Below are 18,380 nucleotides of genomic sequence, written 5' to 3'. Positions count from 1 at the left end.
CCTCCTAGGGAAATAGTTTTTCCTAATATTCAACCTGGACCTCTCCCACCACAACTTGAGACCATTGCTCCTTGTTCTGCCATCTGTCACTACTGAGAACAGCCTCTCTCCATCCTCTTTGGAACCTCCCTTCAGGAAGTTGAAGGCTGCTATCAAATCCCCCCTCACTCTTCTCTTCTGCAGACTAAACAGACCCAAGTCCCTCAGCCTCTCCTCATAAGTCATATGCTCCAGCCCCCTAATCATTTTGGTTGCCCTCCACTGGCCCTCTCCAATGCGTCCACATCTTTTTTGTAGTGGGGGGCCCAGAACTGGACACAACACTCCAGATGTGGCCTCACAAGAGCCGAATAAAGGGGAATGATGACATCTCTGGATCTGCTGGCAGTGCTCCTCTTAATGCAACCTAATATGCCATTAGCCTTCTTGGCTACAAGGGCATATTGTTGACTCATATCCATCTTCTCAACCACTGTAACCCCCAAATTCTTTTCTGCAGAACTACTACTTAAGTGGTTGGTCCCCAGCTTGTAACAATGCTTGGGATTCTTCCATCCCAAGTTCAGGATTCTGTACTTGTCCTTGTTGAACCTCATCAGATTTCTTGTGGCCCAATCCTCCAATTTGTCTAAGTCACTCTGGACCCTATCTCTGCCCTCAAGCAAATCTACCTCTCCCCCTAGTTTAGTGTCATCCGCAAACTTGCTGAGGGTGCAGTCCATCCCCTAATCTAGGTAATTAATAAAGATGTTGAACAAAACTGGTCCTAGAACCGAACCTTGGGGCGCTCCACTAGAAACCGACTGCCATCCTGACATCGAGCCGTTGATCACTACCCTCTGGGCCCGGCCTTCTAGCCAACTTTCTGTCCATCTTACTGTCCATTTATCCAATCCACATTCCCTTAACTTGCTGACAAGAATATTGTGGGAGATTGTATCAAAAGCCTTGCTAAAGTCAAGGTATATAACATCCACTGACTTCCCCATGTCCACCGAGCCAGTTACCTCATCATAGAAGCGAATCAGATTGGTCAGGCATGACTTTCCCTTTGTGAATCCATGCTGACTATTCCTAATAACTTTCCTCTTTTCCAAGTGCCTCAAAATGGATTCCTTGAGGATCCCTTCCATGATTTTTCCAGGAGCCGAGGTAAAACTGACCAGCCTGTAGTTCCCTGGATCGTCCTTCTTCCCTTTTTTGAAGATGGGAACTACATTTGCCTTTTTCCAATCATCCGGGATTTCTCCCAATCTCCATGACTTTTCAAAAATAATGGCCAAAGGTTCCTCAATGACATTTGCCAACTCCCTCAGTACCCTCGGATGCATTAAGTCCAGACCCATGGATTTGTGTACGTTTAGCTTTTCTAGATAGTTCCTAACCTGTTCTTTACCCACCAAGGGCTATCGATCTTCATCCCATCTTGCGTCACTTAGCGCATTAGTCCGGGAGCTCACCTTGTCCGTGAATACAGAGGCAAAGAAAGCATTGAGTACTTCAGCTTTCCCCACATCATCTGTCACTAGGTTACCTCCCTCATCCAGTAGGGGCCGCTCACCCTCTCTGATCACCTTCTTCTTGTTAACATGCCTATAGAAACCTTTCTTGTTATCCTTCACATCCTTAGCCAGTTGCAATTTCATTTGTGCTTTCGCCTTCCTGATAACCCCCTGGCATTCTCGAGCTATACATTTAAACCCCTCCCTGGTCATTTGTCCAAGTTTCCACTTTTAGTAAGCTTCCTTTTTGTGCTTAAATTCACCAAGAGTTTCCCCTGTAAGCCAATCTGGTCTCCTATCATGTTTGCCTCTCTCGCTACGCATCGGGATGGTTTCTTTCTGTGCCTTCAATAAGGCTTCTTTAAAATACTTCCAGCTGTCCTGGACTCCTTTCCCCTTCATGTTAGCATCCCAGGGGATTCTGCCCATCAGGTCTCTTAGGGAGTAAAAATCTGCTTTTTTGAAGTCCAAGGTGTGTATTTTACTACTCTCTTTTCTTCCTTTGATCAGGATCCTGAAATCTACCATCTCATGATCACTGCTTCCCAGGTTGTCACCCACCTCCACTTCCCCTATTAGTTCCTCCCTGTTTGTGAGCAGAAGGTCAAGCTGCGCACGGCCCCTGGTCGGATCCTTCAGCACTTGTGTCAAGAAGTTATCCCCAACATTCTCCAAAAACTTCCTGGATTGCCTGTGTATTGCTGTATTGGTTTCCCAACAGATGTCAGGGTGATTAAAGTCCCCCACGAGAACCAGGGCCTGCGATCCGGAAGCTTCTCTCAGTTGTCCGAAGAAAGCCTCATCTACCTCATCCACCTGATTTGGTGGCCTGTAGCAGACACCAACCACAATATCACTGCTGTTGTTTGCTCCTTTAAACTTAAGCCATAGACTCTCAACAGGTTTTTCTCCCTCTTTATACTGGAGTTCAGAGCAGTCATCGTGCTCTCCTCTTCCTTTTCTCCCCTGCCTGTTCTTCCTGAACAGTCTATACCCCTCCATGACAGCGCGCTAGTCATGCGAGTCATCCCACCAAGTCTCTGTCATCTCAATTAAATCATATTTGTGGGACTGGGCCAGGGCCTCCAGTTCTTCCTGTTTGTTTCTCAGGCTTCTCGCATTAGTGTACAAACACCTCAGATAACCAGTTGATCTCCCTATCTTCTCCATTCGAATCAGGGGTCCTCCTTTCTTGCTCGTTCCTCTCTGCATTTCTTCCCGGTATCCGACTTTCCCACTCCCCTCAGGGTTTTGGTCACCGTCCCCCAATGAACCTAGTTTAAAGCCCTCCTCACTAGGTTTGCAAACCTGCCCGTGAAGATGCTCCTTCCTCTCTTGGTTAGGTGGATCCCATGTCTTCCTAACAATCCTTGTGCCCAGAACAGAGTCCCATGGTCAAAGAAACCAAAGCCTTCTCTGCAACACTACCTGCGCAACCATGTATTTACGTCCTCAATTTGACGATCCCTGCACCCCCACTCCTGCATCCCTCCCCTTCCCAGACCTTGCACGCTTATCCCCTGCCCCAAGTCACAACCCCCTCCTATGCCCAAACTCCATCCCAGATCTCACATCTCCTCTTGCACTCTAGTCCTTTATCTCAAGCCTCCTTCTGCACCCATCCTCCATCTCAGATCCCCACACCTTCTCCATTAATATTATTCAAGAGTGCAGCCTTTGACCTTTCACCAATTTCTTGGAGTGGTCCCCATCAAAAATCATTGCCCACCCTGGGCTAGACCTCCCCTTTCACCTGTAGATGCAGTCTCTCTATTTTAGAGTTGACTTGCATGAATAGACCAGTGGCTGTGGAATCTTACACTGACTCTGCCTGTGTTGTACATGTTTTGTTCACATGTGACCCACAAACCTATTGGGGGTGGTTCATTGTCCTATATAGCAGCACTTAGACAACTTACAGAGTGAGAGAATGAGTTTGCTCTACAGCCTTCATGGAGCACCAGCTGGATTTTAGCTGAAGCCATAAAGGCTCATATGCTAAGCTCCAGAGGTGCCAGATTTGGGTCTGCCTGTTGGGGTTACACATAGACCTGATCAACACTAGACCAGGAAGGACGGCTTAATGTATGTGTGATGGCACGTTGGGGGTTCCCCGTCTCCTGCACCCCGAAATGGCACAAACAGACTGTACCAGCCAGTGGAATTGAGGGTGGTTTATTGCTCCTCCAGCACAGCGCAGCACAGATGTAATCTGGTTACAGGAACTGGGCTAGGATGCCTCAGGCCCCCTTGAGATGGGGGAGACTGGGCCCCTAAAACTCCAGCTCCTCTCCCTAGGCTGTCTCATCCATCCTCACAGACAGCCACCAACCAACTAACCCACTTCCAGCCCTGCCCCCCAGCCAGGGCTGCATTCACCTTCCTTTGTTCCTCTCCATGGGGGGTGTCTGGCCACTGGTTCAACAAGTTTGTCCTTACCTCTGCCTAGTGAGGTTTTCCCTGCTGGGTCTTGCTCCAGACAGCAGGGGTCACCACAGCCCAGCAAGTACCCCCACTACGTCACAGTATGCAACTCCAGCTGTGCAAAATGCATAGCTAGAGTCGGTTTACCTTAAGCCAACTGCAGGTGGACAACAGGAGCAAATGCTCTTGTTGGCTTCCCTTACTTCTCGCAAAAGGAGTTCTGGACACCAGTGGGAGCTGCCCTCAGCATTTGATTTAGGGGTCTATATTAGGCCTGTTAAATCAAATGCCAGAAGATTGACCTCTGCAGCATTGATTTTCTGGTAAGTATAGATGTGCCCATATGGAGCCTTCTTCCCTTGGAGTGTCAGTCTGACTCCTTTCATTTGCAACAGAGTCACACAAAAGCCAAATAACATTGTGTGATAATTGCTGGGCGCTGCAGTTCAATTTGAACTCATTGGACAGAGGTGCACCTATTGATTTCTCTTCCCCCACAGGTGTTCTGGTGACCCTATGGATTATTGATCGGCTAGGCCGTAAAAAAACCATGGCGCTGTCCTTTTTTGTCTTCTCATTTTGTAGTCTTCTGTTATTTCTCTGCTTTGGAAGGTATGTAACTCAAAGTGAATACTAAGCCATGATCCATATGCTCAATCCAACTGGTTGAAAGTGTTGGTTTTAAGAGCCAAGAATTGACCACATTGATTTGTCAAAAAAAAAAAAAGTTAAGTCTTTCTCCACAAAGTGTTTAGAAGAAAAGAAAAATAAGAGAAGCAAGAGGAGAGAATGCCTGTCTTCTCCAAAGTCCAGCATTCGGAATGCACCAAAGGGGATAATTATTTATATCAAAGTAAAAATAGCTCTCTGAAAAAAGTTCTAAATCAGGTGTTGTGCAATGGGTCTCAGCTACTGCTACATGTAGAGATGCTGCTACTTCTAATGTTTGCAATTATCTAGGTTTCTGCCTTGCCAAATGAATGGTGAACCTCTGACAGGGCTCCACTGCTGTGAACCTGTCTCCCACTCAATGACTCATAGCAATTTGCAACAGAAATTCACCTTTAATTGTGAGACAGTGGTTCAGTGCAGTCCAAGCTGTGTTACGGATTAGAATGAGCAATTATTGGGCAGGCACTGACTGGTGAAGTTGAGTTCTTGGCCTAGAAAAGAGGTACATTTGACCCCAAAATCAGGAAATTACTGCACTGAAGGAAGGAACCTGTATTTTTGCATTGCAGCCAATTGGGGCCCCATTTTCTGAACTAAGGACCAAATTTTTGACAGCTCAGCACACACAACTGAGGCCACATTTTCCAAAGTGCATAGCACCCTGCATCTTCCATTGTGGCCATATTTTCACAAGAGTTCAGTGCCCACTATGGACTCACTGGCTACGTCTACACTGGCCCCTTTTTGAAAGTAGGAATAAGAGATCCTCCGGAATAGGGCTTTATTCCGGAGGATCGCGCCAGTCTGAACGCTCTTTTCCGGCTTTTCCCCAAGCCGGAAAAAAAGCAGCGGCCATGTTTATTTAAATCCCGCGGGGGATATTTAAATCCCCCACGCATTTCCCTATTCCAAAGTTCTAAATTAGCATGGCTATTCCGAAGAAGGGGCCAGTGTAGACGTAGCCAGTGTGCTGAGCTCTTTGGAAAACCTGCCTCGCTGAATGTTAAGCCTTCTGGAATATTCTAGCCTTATGTCACTTGTGCACAATACTTTCTCTACTCTGGGGCTGAGAGGAGGAGCACAGAAATGGCATCCTCATTATTGCTGGCCTATTTTGTAAGAGAGATCTCCTAGAATATTTTCAGGCACGGTATAAATAATAATAATACCGTATATTCCGGCGTACAAGACGACCTCTGATGTTAAAAAACATCCCCCAAAAATCGGGGGTCGTCTTGTACGCCGGATGCCCCGCCGCCGGAGCCCCTCTGCGGCTTTGAAAGCCTCGGGGGAAGCCGGCGGCGGGGCATCCCAGGCGCGCATGGGCTGCGCCCCCGCCGGAGCCCCTCCGCGGCTTTGAAAGCCTCGGGGGAAGCCGGCGGAGGGGCATCCCAGGCGCGCATGGGCTGCCCCCCCGCCGGAGCCCCTCCGCGGCGGCGCGGAGGGGCTCCGGCGGGGGGGCAGCCCATGCGCGCCTGGGATGCCCCCCCGCCGGCTTCCCCCGAGGCTTTCAAAGCCGCGGAGGGGCTCCGGCGGGGGCGCAGCCCATGCGCGCCTGGGATGCCCCCCCGCCGGCTTCCCCCGAGGCTTTCAAAGCCGCGGAGGGGCTCCGGCGGGGGCGCAGCCCATGCGCGCCTGGGATGCCCCGCCGCCGGCTTCCCCCGAGGCTTTCAAAGCCTCGGAGGGGCTCCGGCGGGGGGGCAGCCCATGCGCGCCTGGGATGCCCCCCCGCCGGCTTCCCCCGAGGCTTTCAAAGCCGCGGAGGGGCTCCGGCGGGGGGGCAGCCCATGCGCGCCTGGGATGCCCCGCCGCCGGCTTCCCCCGAGGCTTTCAAAGCCTCGGAGGGGCTCCGGCGGGGGGGCAGCCCATGCGCGCCTGGGATGCCCCCCCGCCGGCTTCCCCCGAGGCTTTCAAAGCCGCGGAGGGGCTCCGGCGGGGGCGCAGCCCATGCGCGCCTGGGATGCCCCGCCGCCGGCTTCCCCCGAGGCTTTCAAAGCCGCGGGGGGGGGGGGGGGGGGCAGCCCAGGCACTCCTGGCGGCTTTGCTCCCGGTGCCTCTGGTCTGCTGGGGACCATCTCCAGCAGACCAGGGACACCGGGAGCAAAGGAGGCGGAGGGGCGCTGGGGTATAAGATGAAACCCTATCTTTTAATTAAAAAGATAGGGGGTCGTCTTATACACCCAGTCGCCCTATACGCCGGAAAATACGGTAAGTCTTAACAATATGAATAAATACCCAAGAGTGTCCAGTTTCACACCTTGACACAGGAAGCCAACAGCCTGATTTCGAGCTCATTTACTCATATAATAGTGCTCCAGCTGTGTTTTCCCATTGACAGACTACTATAACATCAAATGTTTCATGTATGTTTTTCTCAGTCTCTTTAGGTTGGGACTATACATGTAATTCACTGGCTGTTGATAGCGTTCTGTCAAAACGCAGATGCTTAGAAAAGCCCAAGTGTCTGTAGTGATCACAGATTTTTTTTAACTGGCTTTGTATTAAAGGTCCAGAAAATGGAGAAGGGTCAACAAAACTAATTCAGATTGTTTTTTTTAAATTGAGGCTTGTCTCTAAGTTCAAATAAAGACTGTACTGAAAAAAAAAACCCCCTTTCTCTCATTATTCTCACAGAAATGTTCTTACTGTGCTGCTCTTCATCGCAAGGGCTTTCATTTCAGGAGGATTTCAGGCTGCTTATGTTTACACTCCTGAGGTGAGTAGGGTCATTGTGTAACAAGAAAATTTAATAGGAATGAGGCCCTAGTGAAACAGTTACATTTTATGACCTCATAATTGGCCTTATTCAGGCTATCATTTCTTGAGCCATTGTGTTGTCTGAGTGTTATAGACCCCCACATTCAGTTTTTCCCTTTGATAAAGAGATGCAAGGTAAGAAGAGAGCTGGATCCTAGGCCAGTGGGCCTTAAAATGCGGATCAGGACCCCAAAGTGGGTTTCAGCCCCATTTTAATGGGGTCAGCAGGACTGGCATTAGACCTGCTGAGGCCCAGGGCTTAAGCCAAAGCCTGAGCAAACTCCCAGGCTCAGCCTGGGTAGTGGGACTCACGTTACAGACCCTCTCGTGGAACTGAAACACTTGGATTTCAACTTTGCTCCCCCCACCTCCTTCCGTCCAGGGCAGCAGAGTGTGGGCAGGGCTCAAGCTTCAGTTCCCCCTGCTGGGTTCATGGAATAATGTTTGTTGTCAGAAGGGGGCTAGGTGCAGTGAAGTGTGAGAAGTCCTGTTTGAGGTTTAATATATTGACGTTTTGTCTGCAGGTTTACCCAACAGCTACTCGTGCTTTGGGCCTAGGAACATGCAGTGGAATGGCCAGAGTGGGAGCCTTAATAACTCCATTTATTGCACAGGTAAACTCTTTGAGTGGCACAGGACTGCAGTGGAGAAAATGGCCTCTCTGTAGTAAGGCCAGTTGGTGACTGTCCTCGCCCATGTAGGTTGATGCCAGTCAGAGGGTGAGCTAGCCCTTTAAGGGAGAGATGGATTCCATCTCACCTGGGTCTGATTTCCCTCTCAGTCCAGGGGTCACATTATGGGAGCATATGACAGTGAATCAGGCCTGCTTGGGGGCACAAGGTCATTCTGAGGTCAGTTGTGAGAGCTCCTCAAAGTGGATCAAGGAGGCCACATGAGAGGTTCCCCACAGGTGGGTAGGGGAGCGTAAACGTAAAAGGCGCAGGGGCCAGTGAGGAAAGGTGATGGTTGGGAACAAGCCTCAGGAGAACCCGACACCAAGGGCTGTGCCCTTACACAAAGCTGCGTGGCAGATGTGTGGTGTTTTGAATTTTTTGTTAATAAATCAGAGTGCTAAATAGGGAGGGTAACTGTGAAAATACCAACAGAGAGAGGTCTGACTAATTAAGGAAAAAAGGGAAACTGAGGCAGAGGGGACCCCCGGAAGTCAGGTTAGATTAGCACCTACTGCAGTATCCTTTTCTCATGCAGTAAGGATGCAGGCTGCCATTAACACTGCTCATACTGATCAGTACCTCTGCAGGGCCTAGGTTTGAAGGGCATGTCCTGGCCATTGCCCCATGATCTCTGTACATTGGGGGCTGACTGGAGAGCTGTGCTAGATCTGTGCTAGGTCACAGACTCATAGAATTGGATGGGATCTGGAGAGGTCATCAAGTTCAATCCCCTGCAACCATGGCAGGACCAAGCACCAGGATGGAAAACGAGCAGCCTCTGGGTCAAGTGCAATTCACCAGGGTTAGTCCCTAGTGAGCTGCCAGCACTTTATTTACTTGCACATCCACAGGTACGGCCGCTCGCAGCTCCCATTGGCCACAGGGGGTAATAGCCGTATCTGCGGATGCACAGATAAATAAAGCACCAGTGGCCTGAGCACACCAGAGGCTAATCCTGGTGCATAGCATCCAGCCCTTGGGCCACTTGCGGCCAACGCCTGATGTAGATGACTCCTGACAGTTGTCTAACCTGCTCTTAAAAATCACCAATGATGGAGATTTCACAGCCTCCCCAAGTAATTTATTCCAGCTCTTAATCAGTCTGACACTTAGGAAGTTTTTCCTACTGTCCAACATAAACTTCTCTTGCTGCAATTTAAGCCCGTTGCTTCTTGTCCTATCCTCAGAGGTTAAGGAGAACAATTTTTCTCCCTGCTCCCTGTAATGACTTTTTAGGTACTTGGAAACTGTTATCATGTCCCCTGTCAGTCTTCTCTTTCCCAGACTAAACAAATCTAGCACTTTCAATTTTTCCTCATACATCATGTGCACTAGACCTTTAATCATTTTTGTTGCTCTTCTCTGGACCTTCTCCAATTTATCCACATCTTTCCTGAAATGTCACACTCAGAACTGGACGCAGTACTCCAAACAAAGCCTAATCAGTGTGGATTAGAGCAGAAGAATTATTTATCATGTCTTGTTTACAACACTACTGTTAATGCATCCTAGAATGATATTTGTATTTTTGCAACAGTGTGACACTGTTGAATTATATTTAGCTTGTGGTCCACTGTGTCCCCAGATCCCTTTCTGCAGTACTCCTTCCTAGACAGTCACTTCTCATTTTGCACGTGCTACAATGATTGCTCCTTCCTAAGTGGAGCACTTTGCATTTGCTCTTATTTAATTTCATCCTGTTTACCTCAGGCCATGTCTCCAGTTTGTCCAGACCATTTTGTATTATAATCCTACCCTCTAAAGCAGCATTTCTCAAAGTTTTCTGTGGGCCTGCTTTGGGAAAACCACTAGCAGGCCCCCATGCCACTTTGTTTACCTAAAGGGTCCATAGCCACGAAGCCTCACAGCTCCCATTGGCTCCAGTTCAACATTTCCAGGCAAGGGGAACCACAGGGAGCAGTGTGGGTGAGGTCCAAGAAGCTATTTTCTGTTCCTCATTTTACCTGTGTGGCTGCAAATCCCTTTCATGATACTCTTTAAAGAGAGAGTAGTCTAGTGGTCTGACTACAGGAGTGGGAGCCAGGGAGTCCTAGCTCTGACTCTAGCCTTGGGCAAGTCACTTAATTTCTCTGCCTTGGTTTCCCTATCCATGAAGTAAGGATAATATTAGCCTACCTCGGAGGGGTGATGTGAATCTTAATTCAAGGTATGTTGTGTGTATTTAAAGGATAAGTATCTAAAAAAACAGAAAAGTATGTAATATAGTGGGCTTTTAAAAGATGGTGTTTTCCCCTGAAAGAGTTAACATTTCTCTTCTCTAAATTTTTGTTTTCTTTTGCAGAGGTTGCAGTTTTTGTCTGACCCTTTCTCTTGCTTTCCCCTAGGTGATGCTGGAATCTTCAGTCTATTTAACTCTGGTGGTTTACAGTGGGTGCTGCTTATTGGCAGCCTTGGCTTCCTGTTTTTTGCCCATTGAAACAAAAGGCCGTGGTCTCCAGGAGTCCAGCCACAGAGAATGGGGACAAGAGATGGTTGGGAGAGGATCCCACAACATGGGAGTCACCAGGTCAAATTCTGGATCACAAGAATGATAGGACGTAAAACACACACATGCACACACACACACCGCAAGGAAGGACAAAACAAGCAAGAATTGTATCTTTAAAAACTGAGTATATAAAGCTGACTGTGCTGTCACTGCCAATGTCATGTGTCAAAATGCAGGAACTTTTGATTTGGACCTAAGCAAATTGTGTCTTTATAATTAATCTTTGCTCATGCTCATAAAAATATACTTGTGTAATGAGAGGCATTTGATCTGGATGTCATTTGAAGTTAAGAGAGAAGGAGTTTTTAATGGTTTCTTGTGCTTGCATGGTCAGCTACTGAGCTTAAAATGTCTCATGTCAAGCAAATAGCTAGCTGAATGCAATTCAGTATCAGCTGTAATTTAAAAAAATATACTTTTGATGCCTAACAGCAAAAGATTAAATAACTACCGTATACTTGGCATAGCACAGGGTGGATTCCATATACTACAGAATAAGGTTTTTTAATTAGATGCCTGCCTTGCACTTTTTTAGTCATCAATAACACATAACAGCAAACCAACCAATGCTTTCCAGTTCCCTTGCCTATACATTCTGTTCCTTGGAAATTACCAGGTGCTGAGAAGGTTGTTTGGACTGTGCTGTGAGTATGTGCTTTCATCAAGGCGCAATAGTCCAAGTCTGGGAATAGTGCTGTTGGATGCAGAGATGGGATATCATATGAGAAGTGTAAATTCTTGCATTTTAGAACAGAATTTAACTTTTCTAATATTGCCAGAAGCACGGAGTCCTCTGTCTCTTGCATTGGTGAAGACTGCTTCAGCTGTCCTGGTATCTCTTGTGTGTGTGGAGGTGCACGCTATGGTTTACTGCATGAGTTCAGATATGTTTCCTTTCAATTTGCCTGAGTACGTTCCCATAGTGGTGAATCCAATGCCCATGGTACAAATGTCTTAATCCGATCAGTCACTTGTAGCACTTTCGATGGAATTGCCTTCATGTGTCTCTCAATGGAAGCAGCTTCTCTGTCAGCTGGGCAGAACTCTAGGGGGAGCTGCCCACTGTACATGGAATGTAATGGCAAGTTATGAAGGAATGTACCTGGCATCATAACTTAAATGACAAGGAGTAAAGCAAAACCAGTGTCATCAGTGGAAGATTGACTCTCCCCTAGCTGTTTTGGTCTAGTTGATGCAGTTCTTTCTCTCACTGCAGAGAGTGGTCACGTTCAGGTGAGGATGACTCCATTTATATGTACTATATATAGCCTCTTAATTTGTAAGGAATGGATCCATGAATGAGGATTCAGATTTCAAAACTTGAAGGATGTAAAGCGAAGGAATGTGTAACAAAATCAGACAGTTGTCATTCCACAGGTCTTGATATTTTTCCAGAAATCCACCTTATGGAATACACTATCACATGTAACTAAGAGATACTTCATTCTCGTTGCTAGGCTATGGGAAGCAATACATTTTCAGTAATACGTGTGGTCAGTCGTTTCACAGAAATATAGTGTTGTGTGTGCTATAGATTTTGCACAAGACCATATTTTAACTACATGGTAGACCAAGTCCCCAGGGCTGGAAGAGTTCACTGAATCTGCCAGTGGATGCAAAATAAGGGAACACAATTCAAGTTCAACTTTCATATACTGAAATACAGAACTCTACTACTATAACACTCCAAGAGGTATTAGGGTGTTTAACTTATACCATTATATGGAATTATATGTGGGAAATTCCTGGAAGGAATTTGAGAATCTCCAGATTATCAGAAAAGGCCAAGGCATTGGTGACTTTCTGCATGGAAGTATCTTATGGTTCAGGAGGTGTATGATTGACAAGGGACCCAAAGTCTGTATAGTCACTTATCATTAAAAGATGGTGGTTACAGTGATGCACTCCAGAAATAACTGGTCTGAACAGGTAAATGTTACATTTTCATATTAATATGAAAATGTAATTCAGTTCAGAGAGCTCCAGCTTTACAAGTATAAATGGCCCATTTAGCCAGTATCTTGTCTATTTCTAGTACAGTTTGAACCTCCCAAATCTTAGTATGAATAGCTAGCTGAATGCCCAGAATTGGAGACTCTTTTGAAAACTTGATTCATTGTAAGTATGTGTTAGCAGAGAGAACATACACATGAAACCTACAGTCTCATAGGATTGCTGTGTTAACAAGCTAGCTAATGAGTCTTTTAGCTTGCTATTTAGTACCTCCTCTACTTAAAAATCTACTTCTCTGCCTTTCACATGATCAGATGCACACACTGCTTTGATTTTTGAGTCAGCAGTTTGAAGATGTGACATTGCAATGGCCTTCACAATGTGCATTCAGAGAGTTTTGTGTGAAGTGTGTGTGTGTGTGTGTATGTGCGTATATACCTGCACACACTTCCAAACAAAATAAATATTTTAATAGATATTTATGGGCTATGCAAAGTCTTTTAATTTTGTTGCAAAGCTGGTACCCATTTAACCTATGACATTTACAATATTAAAAAAAACATTTGGAGGCATTTTTGGTTTTCATTTTATCGACATGCTGCATTAAAAAATGTACATGGTTATAGAAATACCAAGCTTGGCCCTGCTGAGACAGCTACAATTCCTAGGTCTTCAGTCAAGAACAGCAGTGCCTACCTAAGGTGTGATGGAAGCTGTCTACACTGGCCGCTTGATTTTGCGCAAAAGCACTGACGTTCAGCTGTCCGAAATCAGTGCTTCTTGCGCAAATGCTTTGACGTTCCCATTTGGGCAAAAGCCCTTTTCTGGAAATGTTTTTGCACAAGAGGGCCAGTGTAGACAGCTAAAAACTGTTTTGCGCAAAAAAGCCTCAATGGCGAAAATGGCGATTGGGGCTTTCTTGCGCAAAACCGTGTCTAGATTGGCACGGACGCTTTTCCGCAAAAAGTGCTTTTGCAGAAAAGCATACATGCCAACCTAGACGCTCTTTTCCGCAAATGCTTTTAACGGAAAAACTTTTCCGTTAAAGCATTTGCAGAAAATCATGCCAGTCTAGACATAGCCTAGGAGTTTTGCTATTGACTTGAGTGGGAGTAAGATCTGGCCATGAAGCAGCTGCAGCTTAACTCTAGAGTTCCAAGTATCCCTGAATGTTGTTGTTAATAGTGGAGGACATTCCATTCTCAATGTCCATCAAGAAAAGCTGACAAACATTTGGGTTGATTCACTATAGCCTATAAATAGTCATGTCATATTTTGTTAATATGGCAACATTATTAATGTATATAATTAAGCTTCAAAAGTTTCTGTTTTAAACACCTGTTGTGTATTTTTCACTGGGGAAGGAATTAATATAGCTAGTTCATTTCAAACAAATAAAATGAGAACATTTTGAATTCAACGTAGGAGCAAACAGAATTGTGAGATTCACAGATACGTTAATGTGCAGAGCTGTTGTGGGGAACGTACTTCTCCAAGTATGCTTTGATGAGTGATTTAGTATTCCTAAATGCTTGCTGAAAGAACATTGAATGTTATCTTGTGTTTGAATGTACAGTTTCTAAACTGGATACATTTTAATGTTTAAAAAACTTTTTGTGTATATCAGGCTAGTTGTATAATATTCTTTTTGTTCCTATGTTAATAATGCAACATTGGATAGTTTGATTCCACACTCGATATTTTATGTTGAATAAATGAATAGTTTTTACAATAATGATTTGTTTGCTGTCTTAGATGTATAATTAATTATGGGACCTTGATAAACACAAGGTGTTATGTAATTTCAAACAATATCTCTGTCCTGATTTTTAGATATCCTAGATATCTGCAACTCCCACTGATTACAGCTGGGTCTGTGGGTTCTAAAAATTAGACCCTTGACTGTGTATTTGTTTTACACTTGAAAGGTATAAAATTACAATGCTGTTAGGTGAAAAATTACAAATTTCTTAACTCCTTTATCAATAAGCTTATTAAGCCTGAAAGGGCTTTAAAGATTTGATTTAGTTTTCATTTTTAAGATTTCTTTTTACTTTTTGAAATTCACATAGCTTGAGCAAAGAGAATAGCCTGTCTGTGGGCAATAACTCTCTAGCAGATTCTACTGTTATGTCCTCAGTGCTGCATACACTGCAAATGAACTTTTGTTAAACCTTCTCATTCAGATTTTATTTGATGGAAACTATTGTACTGACCTTAGATTTTGCAAAAGCTTTTTTGTATAAAACCTAAATTTTAGGTCAAATTTGACCTGACAATATCACTTTGTCAACGATAATTTTATTATATGTTCTCCTTCATGTCTGAGTCAAAATGATTAATGGACTTCAAAGTACTTTTTTAACCTGAAGTTGTCCAACCTCCATGTGCAGCTACAGTAGAAGCCATAATGCCTAGGGGGAGAGTAAGCAATAGCTACAGAATGGGACTGAGCTGTGACAACAGTGTCTGGGAGTGAGCAGGAAGTTAAGCTCTTGGAGGTTTCTCTGAACTTACTGGACTCACAGGCCATTTCTGAGGCTCTGTCATCACTTCTTGCAGCGCAGCATGATGCCTCTCTGTTTCCAGTTGACATATTTATTGCAATTTGACCCTACTTTCAGCTTTGCTTCACAAATATGTGCAATTGTCATTAAGAACTGAGAGGTGAGCATTACCAGTTGGCAGCCCCTGGAAACAGAGATCTTTTGTCTGTGAGCAGGTACAAGGTGGACCATAGCAGTGCAAGTTTCAACCCCACTCTCCCCTCCTCTGTCTCAACTCTGATATAGGATGGAAAATCTCCAGTTCTATTTCATCCTGGGTCTCTCTGTTCAGACTGCTCACCAAGGCTAAAGCAGAGATGTGTGTATGCACTGAAATGAACAAATTAACTCCATTGCACAGGGCCAATTGGGATCGTGTTTTTAATGGTCACTTGCCCAATAGCAATAGGATTTAGTCAACGTGGTAATTTCATGAATTTTCTGTTTGTCCAGACCCTAGAATTGTGGCAATTCTATCTACAGCACATCACATCTTAGTTACAAATTCATGGAACTAAAATACTGGGGACATGGAATGAAGGTCTCCTGGACAAGAGAAGCATCATACACAAAGTAATTTAGATCCAGTCTTTACCATGCACAAATATTAGAGCCAGGCCTTTATGTTGCCAGCCTGCAAATAAAATTGCTCACCTAATCAGCTCCATTTATATTATTTTAAAAACCCACTTAGGAGCACATTTGTCATTCCAAGCAATTTACTTTAAGCCTTGATGAACTCAGCATTTACTTAGGGCTCTATGATGATTTCTTATTGCAGATTTACACTGATGTCACTTTTCTGAAGTCAACTGAGTTGTTACAAAATCTGATCCATAATAGCTTATATTGAAACTAAGTGATATTGAATAGATGACTGTTTCATTGGACAGTTTCTAATAAAATGCTATCACAGATCATTAGGATATACATTAGCCAATTGTAAACATTCATTTTTTTAAAATCTCTTGATGTTACCATGGTGACTGTGGAATTAATGAACCAGGCTTTCTGGAACTAGGTGTCGATCTTTTCCCTACGCAAAGCACACCATAGTAGTTACCTATCTTCTCTACTCCTACCCTTATGTCTTAAACATGTAGAAGAGGCTCTTCTAAATCAGTAGCTCCCAACCTTTTTGAGGATATAGACCACTTTTCAATCTATTAAAATTTTATGGACCGCCCCAAACAATATTGCTGTGTCTGCAGCTTGCACGTCCCTCAGCCCATGCTGCTTCCCAAGCCGAGGGGAGCAATGCAGGTTTCAAGGACGTTCTGGCTGCAAGAGGCTCTGCGTGGACCCCTACATTACTGCCACAGAACCCCATGGGTCTGCGGACCACAGGTTGGGAACCACTGTTCTAAATAATCACGAAGCAATGAACTGTCTACATCTATATGTACCACTGCCTTCTAGTGGATGGGAACAGAACTGTCAGCAGGACAGAACTGTTCCGAGAAGCCATGGTATGCAGTGTCATGACAACCATAAAGTCCAATGCAGCTGTAGATGTTACCCTTACTTGTGAACTACTGTGCCAAATTTTCACAAAGCACTTAAATCCATCAGTTAGGCACCTAAATCTCAATGACAGGTGCCCAACTCCATCTAACGCCCATTTGAGCCTTTTAAAACCTCTCCCTTATGAACTGAACCTCATACTCGCCCGATACTGAGCCAATGGGGCACTTGGGACAAGTAAAATGACTTGTTCAGAGTGATGGAGGGAGTCAGAGTTGGAGCTGACTCCCAGGCTGCTGTTCAGACATGCTCACTCTCCAAAGGGTGTGGTCTATTTCTACAGCCAGTTCGTCTACCAGTGTGACTCTGCCATGCACAAACCTCTCAAAGAGACAGAGAAAGGAGGCAAGGGCTGTGGCTACAGGCCTTTCAAAAGTGTTGGTGCCTCCTCTTGAATGCAATGAGCCCTGCATTTGTCAAGTTCTGTGAGCCTAACTGGCATCCTGATGGGACCTGGCAGCTGATAAGTTAAAGGAGGTAGAAGGTGACCCACAAGGCTCTGGCCCACACTGTACATGGAAAACCGAACACAATGGGTAGGTAGGGCTTGGCAGTGTGCAGCCTGACCGCACTATGGCAAGACGCCCCTAATGGGGTTACACGTTACCATAATAACTACTGGGAATAGTCTTGAAGATGGGGAGGGTCCCTTATTTGTGGACATTGCAGCAGAACTGGGTTCTGATGGGACCTCACGCTGTGATGCTGAATGCTGGACACACCCTGCTTGCGGGGAGAGGAGTATTCTCCTTTGAGCATTCTTTTAAGTCAGGGGCATTTTCTCTTAACCATTGGGAAGCCAAGAGTTACTTTTCCTGTTCCCTTATGCCGCCTGGGCTGGACCCAAACCAGACCAAACAGAAGGAGGAGGACCCAGGCTGGAGCAAGTCAACTGATCACACAACACCTTGCTGATGACAGCCCTAATTCCTCGCCGGGATACACCCTTCCCCCCCAACACCTTATGCAATTTCTACAGCTGGTGCAATCGAACAAGAGTCAGACCTTTTCACAAGCTAATATCTCCCATGATGAGCCAAGGTGAAAGGAAATGAGAGACCAAAGTGCCAATGTGTGGTTTAGGTGCAGGTGCAGCTTGTCTGCCTGTCATCTTTGCTATATGTGGAATTTGGCAAACACAGCATTTGAGCTCCCTTAGGCTGTTCCCTTTGCTGCTGTGTAAATTGTCTGAAAACCCTGGGAATAGCGTGTCTAGCATCAGAGTGTGTGCCATTGCTACGTGCTTTAGCCCCAACGTAAGAAAAACAACTCTGCCTTCAGCTTGGCTCTTAGACCTGCTGCTGCTTGCTCAGGAGCCCTGGAGACTCTTTCTTTTAAGGAGCGTTTATCTCTTGAGCAAAGCTTACAAATCTAACTATGGGCTGGCTGAACAGCAAGCTAAGACCTCAGCTGATGCTGGATCAGACCAGGTCCAGCAATACTAACACATCTCAGTGATGAACTGCAGGCTGGTGAAGCGTTCCGCTGAACTCTGTCTGCTCGTTGGAGACTGACCTTGCAGTGTAGGAGTGCTTCTTCGCAGAAAGGCCTGCTAATGGGGGAGACAGGCAAAGGGGCAATTGCCCTGGGCACAGTAGCAGCAACAGCATCCTAACCCCTGGACACTTTAAATCACCACCAGACCACCGAGCCATGTGCTCCAGGCACTGCAAAGGGTTGGGTGGGGGGCAACTCCACCCTCCATGCAGCGCGGAGGGTTACTGCCCTCAGTCCTGCCCCTTCCACCCTCAGCCTTGCCCCTTCCAGTGACATGGCACTGGGTTATCTCCAGTGTTGCATAAGGGCCTGCAGAGGCTGT

At 45.8% G+C, this 18,380-nt stretch overlaps 1 protein-coding gene across 2 annotated transcripts in view; it reads left to right on the top strand.

Moving 5' to 3' along the window:
* The window catches only part of SVOP (SV2 related protein), a 54,829-nt gene extending 40,096 nt beyond the window's left edge, over window positions 1-14,733 (top strand). For both annotated transcript variants that reach the window (XM_075898792.2, XM_075898791.2), the window contains exons 13-16: window positions 4,427-4,538; window positions 7,233-7,314; window positions 7,880-7,969; window positions 10,375-14,733. In XM_075898792.2, the coding sequence (XP_075754907.1) occupies window positions 4,427-4,538; window positions 7,233-7,314; window positions 7,880-7,969; window positions 10,375-10,581 (491 nt within the window). In that variant the 3' untranslated portion in view covers window positions 10,582-14,733. The remainder of the gene's footprint in view (window positions 1-4,426; window positions 4,539-7,232; window positions 7,315-7,879; window positions 7,970-10,374) is intronic.
* The last annotated feature ends 3,647 nt before the right edge of the window (window positions 14,734-18,380 follow it).

Source organism: Pelodiscus sinensis, chromosome Z, assembly GCF_052426305.1.
Source record: "Pelodiscus sinensis isolate ZL-2025 chromosome Z, ASM5242630v1, whole genome shotgun sequence".
NCBI classification, from domain to species: Eukaryota; Metazoa; Chordata; order Testudines; family Trionychidae; genus Pelodiscus; species Pelodiscus sinensis.
Note: the sequence above shows the minus strand (reverse complement) of the source record. Positions and strands in the feature narration are given on the sequence as shown.